This window comes from Quercus suber, unplaced genomic scaffold (assembly GCF_002906115.3).
Source record: "Quercus suber isolate HL8 unplaced genomic scaffold, Cork oak 2.0 scaffold_471, whole genome shotgun sequence".
NCBI classification, from domain to species: Eukaryota; Viridiplantae; Streptophyta; class Magnoliopsida; order Fagales; family Fagaceae; genus Quercus; species Quercus suber.
Window position 1 is genome coordinate 314093 of NW_027069922.1, and position 8681 is coordinate 322773.

General features: G+C 35.4%; 1 protein-coding gene across 1 annotated transcript; it reads right to left on the reverse strand.

The window, feature by feature from the left end:
• Positions 1–6631: 6631 nt before the first annotated feature.
• Positions 6632–8247, reverse strand: LOC111992611 (uncharacterized). The gene is made up of 3 exons (XM_065762733.1): positions 8103–8247; positions 7825–7937; positions 6632–7316 (listed from the first exon to the last, which is right to left on the reverse strand). The coding sequence occupies exons 2-3, from the start codon at positions 7926–7928 to the stop codon at positions 6965–6967; spliced, it is 456 nt and encodes a 151-aa protein (XP_065618805.1). The 5' UTR covers positions 7929–7937; positions 8103–8247; the 3' UTR covers positions 6632–6964.
• Positions 8248–8681: the final 434 nt, after the last annotated feature.

The following is an 8681-nucleotide window of genomic DNA, read 5'->3' on the forward strand; positions in this document are numbered from 1 at the left end:
TAATATTACAAAGAGATTTAAAATTTGGGGGGGGGGGGGGATGGGGGGATGGTCCTCCGAAGTTTTTACATGCCTCTACCCCTGAATCACATGCTTCAGAAATGTATCTCTCATGGGGTTAGTAACTTGGACTCTACTTTGGTTAATATTACTGGCTCCAAAGACCCTTTCTCTTTGGGAGATGATCATCGCAACTTACTTGCTCCAAAGGCCCTTTCCAAATTCCTCACATGAGCTCATTGATTTAGTACGGGCACAAAATCTTGCAATTTTGTTCTTAGCTAAAACATGTTTGGATGAAGCTAGGCTAATTGGAATCCATGATAAATTGAATTTTGGAGGTTATTTTGGTGTGTCCCAAGTTAACTGTAGTGGAGGGTTAGATTTATTTTGGAAACACAATTGTGTTGTTTATGTTGAAACTTCTTCACCTTTGATGCTATAATGAATAAGGGCAAGGATAATTCTTGGTGCTTCACTAGCTTTTACGGAGTGCCTGAAACTTTTAAATGTCACAAGTCACGGGGCTTATTGAGATATCTTCATCAGAAATTCTCCCTGCCATGGCTTTATGCAGTTGACTTCAATAAGATTTTAAATCTCATGAAAAGGCTGAAGGTCCTCTAATGCCATTTCAACAAATGCAAGGTTTTCGCAATGCTCTGGATGAATGTGGTTTTCTTGACTTAGGTTATGTCGGGAATAAATTGACTTGGTACAAAAATTATCTGATAAACTACTATATTGGATGTGTGAGTTAGAGATTTTTTGTGTTTTGTGATTATCCATGCAATATGTAATTGGCTAACCATTAAATTGGGTTTAATTGGTCAACCAATTAAAATTTAGTAGAAATACCAATTTAGGGGTCAAAAGACTTAGAACTGTTCATCCATTGGTTGTTTAGATTTTTCAATGGTTCAAAACTTCAAATGGAAAGTTTAAGAACCAAATTAAGTGCCTGTTTGTTTCAGCTTTTAGAAGCCGAAACGCACGTTTTGAAACCCCCAACCCAAAAAGCCCGTTTGGTAAGGTTCAAAAAGCAACTTTTTGTTAAAAGTTGCTTTTGGATTTGTGAAGAAAACATGCATTTGCAAAAAGGAGCTTAGAGTTGCAGTGGGAAAAACGCACAAACACGTTTTCTCAAAACAAAATATTACCGTTGGTGGATTTCTTTTTTTCCTAAACTGCCTAGAGTTGTTTTTTTTTTTTTTTGCTCCTCTATGCTGCGGCATCTCATCATCATCATCTTCTTCTTCTTCTTCTTTTGTGCTGCTTCTTCCTCTCTCTCTCTCTCTCTCTCTCTCTTTCTTTTTTCTTTTTTACGTCTTACATATCTAAACTCAAAAAAAAAAAAAACATTTTGAATTCGGTAGAGTTTTTTATAAATAGAACCTTTGGAGACATGGAATAGAGAGAGGGAGCGAGAGAGAGAGAGCTCAGACTAGTTTGTTGTGTGTGTTGTGTTGTTTTGGGGGGGGGGGGGGGCGGTGGGTGAAGTAAAAGAAAAGGAAGATAAGAAAATGAGGACAAAGTGAATGTGTGGATAAGAAAAAAGTGAAAGAAAAAAAAAAAGTTTTGGGTTTGGGTAAAGCAACATGAAAGAAAATATAAAGAGTAGAATCATAGATTATTTTACAATTTCTTTTTTATAACTATGATGTTATAGAGTATGTGGTGAAGAAAAAATGTGGGTACTAGAACAACTCATTTAAAAGATAAGTGTTAATAAAATTTTATTTTACAAAGATTAATTTTAAATTAGTATTGTCAAAATATTGTGACATTTTATTATATCTCTAAACTTTTTAAGTTAGTACTATTTTTCTTTAGAAAAAATAGTACTATTGATAGAATCTTTTTATAACAATTTCATAATAAAGTTTATACAGTAAGTAGTAAGTTGTTATTAGTTCTCGTCTAGATCTATTAGTGACATTTTTTTTTCCTACCATTAACAACTTGTTATATAGACTTTATTGTGAACTTTTTGTAAAAATATTGTGTCCATAACTTACATTAATGGAGATAATTAAAACAAAGAATTTTCTTTATATAGAAATTGTCATTTTAGTAATTTACCCTTCAAACTGCTACTTTTATAAACTGCTACTTTTATAAGTGTTAGCCAAATACTCAGTTTTAAAAAAAAAAAACACACTTTTTAATAGTTTTTACCAAACACCAACTTTTTGAAAAAGCAAATTTTTACACTACACTTTTTGAAAACTCCACTTTTTCAAAAAGCCCAATTTCAAAAAACTGAACCAAACTAACCCAAACTCTACTTGTAGGCCAAATGTAATATTCCTAAAACTCTAACCGTAAAACTAATTTCTTATGATATGAGTAATGAGAAAGAAATTCTTTCTCGGAACAATGTTTTTAGTAATTTTTGGAACAATGTTTCAGCTTTCATCCAAGGAGAAGTTTCAGTGGTCTGAAATTGAAATTGAGTGATTGCTCACTTATCCAAGAGTTTGTGCCCAAATTCCTACACGTCCCGTAATGAAACAAGAAATTTTCCGTTTCCCCTAGGTAGAAATAGATAGTACCGCTCAACTATGCACTTTTCTTGCTTATCAAAACCTGATTCCCTAGAGAGAAAATGCAGATGGAACTTCAATTGCTTTCCTTTATACGTGCAGCGAAATTGGAGCATGTAGTTTATGTAAAGTTACTTCAGTTTCTAAATTCTACTGTATCCTGTGTGAGTAGGTGGTGTGGGGGGATTGCCTCAACAAGATCTTTCCCTCTCTCTGTCATTGACACGAACACACACACACACACACACACACACACACACACAAACAGACTCACTTTCCAACAACACTTATGTGAGCGCACACAAGTTTTATGTAATGTTTAAATCTTCAGTACTCAAGAACCAGAATTGATGAATTTGACTAAATCTTTGCAACAATCTTTTAAAGCTACACAGAAATGCAGTTGCCATAGAGGATGGACCATGTGAAATTAAATCCTACCTTCTAACAATTGATGATGACCAGGATAAGTCTAACAGATCTACTAGTATCAAATTTGCAAGAAATGGACATATTTAAATACCAGCTATATAAGCATTGATGTCAAATGCAGACGTTCGCATACATTGCAAGCAACTAAAATAAAATGATGATAATGTAACATTTTTATATTATTTCCCATGAACAATAATTATTAGTGAACTTGGAGGAGAGAAGTAGATACGCATTTTAGTTGCTTGTGCATACTAAAAAGGATCATTTACTAGTCAACATTGCTCAATTGAGATGCATTTGTCACTCTTTCTTATCTTCCTTGGCTTCCTTCACTTCCTTGTTCGCTTCCTTGGCCACTTCCTTCACCTTTGCCTTGCCCTTCTTGGGCTTCATGAAGCAGAAACACGAGCAACATGGGCACTGGAACAAGAACTTCATCGCTTTCGCCTTTCCTCACACCTTCAAATTGTTCCAAAACACCTTTAGCTATAAATTTTTTTTTTTAGTTCAACTTTGCTCTCTTTTTATCTTTTTCTTATCTAATAATGTTGTACATTTTCTTACCTATATTAATTCCTCGGATTCCATTTCAGTCTCTGTCAATAGAGAAAGGTGCTTCCGTAATAATGCCAGCTTTAGGGTGTGAGGGACGGGTGGTGGGGCTACCCAAGTTGAACATTGAAGTTTATACATACATTGCTCCTTTAAATGTGGGCCATGTTTAGCTCAAAAGAGGGGGCTCCTTTTGATTTCTTCTGTCTCACACAAGCTGTCAAGCAATAGAGAGGGAAGACATCACATCATATGTCTTTTCCATTTTCTATCTCTACTTTACCAAGGGATTAAGGATTTGCATTTTTGTTTTTGTAAAAGGACATTTACATTTAAAACTTTTAGTTTATGGATTAGCCCAGTCAATATCCCACTAATCTAATACCCCCGCTCAGGTTACAAGTTGACGCTACTCAACTCGGCGAAAAAGAACATTTACATTTAAAACTTTTAGTTTATGGGTGAGTAATACTAAAACAAATCTTCGAGAGACCATAATATTTAGCCATCCAATGTGGAAGTAACACTTGGTAGCTACATCAATTAGATGGTTATTTTAATAATGCTATGACTGGGGGCAATTCTTTTGTTGTTAAATTCATCATCTGTTGTCATTTTTCGGAAAAAAGGTAGAACCTCAATAGATTGCAAGCCAGCCCCGCTTTTGTATTGTGGTTGGACTACCATGTGATATCAATCTACCAGATTCATTATGGTGACACCATTTTCAATTCACTTTGCGGAAGAATCACGTTTGGTTGTGACTTGTGATTATGAATTTTGAGGTATATACTGTTAAACACAATGTATTATTATGTTAGACAAAACTTAAGAACAATATCTTAAGTGCTATCCCTTATATTCATTTCTCAAGATTTAACTATATGACTACTTAACTTAAAAATACACTTCAATCTCAATGAAAAAAAAAAAAAAAATCCATATGATAAAATTTTAAGAAATAAACCTAAAAAATAGCACCTAAGTACTATACCTAAAGTGAGTCCTATTATATTATACCGTGTAATATCATAAGGATTGTTTTTATAGAGAAGTGTTGTACAGACAATATGAGTTTGGTAAGTACAATGAACCAAAAGTTCGTTGTGCTTGTATTCTAATATATAACGAAGGAAAAACCAAGTTAGTGACTTCTACAAGGTCGTTAACTTTGTTATAAGATTTATGCATTATTATACTATACTACGTAATATTGTCAGGATTGCTTTTATATAAGAGTGTTGTACAAGCAATAATAGTGCAGTACAAGTAAAGTATAGTAGACCTAAATTCCGGTAGGCTTGTATTCTAAAATATACGAAGAGAGATTTTAGAAATAGACACAATTTATATACCATTTTAAAGATTATATATCTTAAATCTCCCAATCAAATTCAACTATAATAGTATATTAACAAACTAATTGTTAGAATATAAGCTCAACGCGCTTAGGCCCAATGCACTAATGTACTAGGTTTTCTTGAAGTTCACTCGTATTTATTGTACAACACACATATCCTATCTATATAAATAAACTGTCACTTGTATATTTTCTACACATTTTTATACATTCAAACTTTATCACTAAGTTTTGCCCTTTAGATAAATCTACATTGTGCACTTAAGGATACATTGTGCACTTAATTCCTTAAGTAAATCATATTGTACAAACGTGATGTTGACAACCTAATCCCTATTTTCATACCTAGAGCAACATTATCAATATTGAGATATTGCCTAATTTAAAAAAGCAATGGTTTAGACCCCAAATTTTAAATTATGACCAAGTCAATTAAGGTTAATCTATCAATTAAAGCCAAGTGTACATGATTAAGCAATGCAACTAAGCATGAATACCAACGATTGCATAGATAAGCATATAAGCAAATTAAATAAGCTAAAAAGAAGTAAGTGAAGAGAAGCAAACAACATGAAAACACCGGGTGTGTTTTCAAAGAGGAAAACCAAAGTAAAAATCTCTTTATGGCACCACCGATGAAATGATTTACTAGTCCGATAAGCAAACCACACAAAACCCTCCAAGCCTAATGCTATCTATATACTCAAGCCCTCAAAACTCTTGCTCACAACCAATTACACCGATTCCATTCTTCAATCTAGCTATTGGCTCCCATAACCGAGTCCGGCTGCACATTCAAGTCTCCAAGGCTGAATATTGGCAAGCTCCAATGGTTCCCAACAATCCAATTCATCACAACACTCAATAGATGGTGATAATTGTGATTGGGATAATCTCCTCCCAAGGTTTGGCTATGGTGAGAGGGAAACTGTAGAGAATTGATAGTGTTTGGCTCTCTCAACAATGGATACAATTCTCTCAACCCTCAGGTGGGTGCATAGAGTTAAATTTGTGGGAAATGGAAGTACCTATAGTGGGAAGGGGAAAGGTACGACAAGTGATCTGCCTAAATTTTTCTCCAGTTCAATTCTCAGTTGTGAAATTCAAGTGACCCACTCTCGCGAATTGTGTTTGAACAACTTTTCAAATGCTTGTAACGTTGCCAAAACCCCAACTCGTGGGGTGCAAAGTTCCATATCAACAACACCATCTTGAACACAAGTCCAACCCAATTACAAACAAAGCCTACAAATACAAAAAAATTTAAGCTTGAATTACAAAGAAATTGATAAGGAATAAAACTAACACAAATACAAGAAATTTACAACTTAACAAATAAAAAGAAATCCTTTTTTTTTAATACCAGAATATGAAAAAGAATCTGCATACCATTCACAAAAGAGGAAATACAGCTTTACTAAAGTATACTCTTATCATGATTCATGAGGTTCTCACATTTCTATTCTCCCAACACTTTCCATCCACCCAATTTGTTGTCCTCTCAACAAAACACAACCAAGTGTCCATGACTTTCAAATCTTCCATGAACATCACATGGATTTGTAGATAGCTAATTGTTTAGTTTTGTGTTGATCTGTAACTGTAATCTGTTTTATGACCAGTTATTGACTTTGTTGTTTGTTCTTCTTGATTATAGTATCTATGGCGAGCCTAGGACACAGCTGGTATTCCTTTTGCAATCAGGGATTTAGACAATAACAGAGGTAAACTAAACAGGTTTTTTTTTTTTTTTTTTTTTTTAATAAGTTTTAGTAAAAATGAGAACCACTACTTAGGACCCAGCCCTTCCAAGTCCTCAATTGAAAGTGGGGGATGGAATAGGAGATTGATAGAAGTGGCCCCCCAATATGATACATCATAAACAAAATAATTTGTCTTATCTCTGAGACCCATTATGAATCCCACAGTTGGAGTCTTTGAGACAAACTAAAATGGTTGTAGGAGTAGGCATACTGATACTCATCTGCAGGAATCTGTCACCCAATCAACTTGACTAAGGTAAGCCATGGACAGACACCGAGAACTTTATCATTCTCAAAATGAGAACTGCTCAAAGTCGAGGTGATGGTTTACGGTAGTCATACACCCCAATACCACATTTTCTTCCAAGTCGACCTGCATCAACATATTGCACAAGAAGAGGACAGGGAGCATATTTACTGTCCCCAAGACCAGCATGAAGAACTTTCATTATTGACAAGCAGACATCCAAACTGATGAAATCTGCAAGCTGCAGAGGACCCATTGGATGGTTTGTTCCTAGCTTCATACCAGTATCAATGTCTTCCTTTGTTGCTACACCAGTATAGAGAGTGAAAAATGCCTCGTTTATCATAGGCATTAGGATCCGGTTTACAATGAAGCCAGAATAATCCTGAGAGCATATAACTGTCTTGCCAAACCTGCATTATTCACAATCACCAGACAATTATCAACAGAACAAGACTATAATAATCTATCATCATCAATAAATATCTATTAATATTATAAACAACCTGCTCCTCCTAGGGGAAAAATAAATATGCTTTGAATAGGAGGGGAAAAAAGAGGATAAATAACTAGTAGGTAGAGCTACATACAAACATAGGAAAGAAGGGACATATGCCACAATCGAATTATTTTTATTGTCAATTCACAGAGACAATTTTTAGCAGCCATATCAGGTGAGCAGATGTATGCACAGAACGAGCCCACCATGCCAGAATTTGTTTTGTGTGTGTGTGTGTGTGTGTGTGTGTGAGAGAGAGAGAGAGAGAGAGAGAGAGATTAAATTTTATTTTCTGTATTACTTAGGTAGACAGGACCAGGGTCAGTTGACCCTATGGGAATTAGGGGCAGCTGGAGAAGATGGTCTGCTAGGGGAACAAAAATAATAATATTTTTGCATTACATGAAATTTCGGTCAATCACCTCTTGGCCAAGGCTTTTGTTGCATTAAATGTTTCATCTGATGTGTCTGCACCCCGCACAATCTCAACCAGTTTCATAATAGGAGGAGGATTCATGAAATGCATGCCAATCACCTGCAAAGGCAATAATATGTTGGTTTGAGCTAATCAGATTTCTCGTGTAGTAAAATAAGTATAAACATTTAAAGAAAGAGAACACTCTGCTTGAACTTAAGCAAGTCAATTATTATCAGATATTTAATCATAATTCAGGCCAAGGAAAGATATTCTGAGTATAACCTGGCGGGGTCTGCTAGTCACAGATGCTAGACGAGTAATGGAGATGGAACTTGTATTAGATGCCAAAATGGCCGAACTTTTTGCAATCTTATCTAGTTCAAGAAATAACTTCTTTTTCACATCTTCAGATTCCACAATAGTTCAAATAANAGGGTTAGCCACTATGAAGGAAAACAAGAGGAAAGATATTGCCAGTGGCACTGAGGGTGAAGAGGACGTCTAAGTCCAAGACAATGCAACTCCCTTGGTCATCCTGAAGCCTGTCGTCTAGGCTAGGAAGAGTAAGGGTATTTCCAGTTTTGTTGACCTTGGTGACCTTCCAAGTTGTCAAGGTTCAAAAAAGCAAAAGTCTAGAAGGACTCCTCCTCCTCCAAGGTTCCAAAATTCCCTCCCACGACGGTAGACCTAGATGACTCGACAGTGAACTTGGCACCAGTCCAAACCATTCCATCCGTCCAGCCTGAGAATCTTCCTCCTCATGCAACTAAAGCTTCTTACAGGACTCACCCTTCAGAGCAAACCAAGCGTCTTCCCAACTTGGTGCTAGATAAGGGCTATGTTTGGAAGACGTTCAAAGGA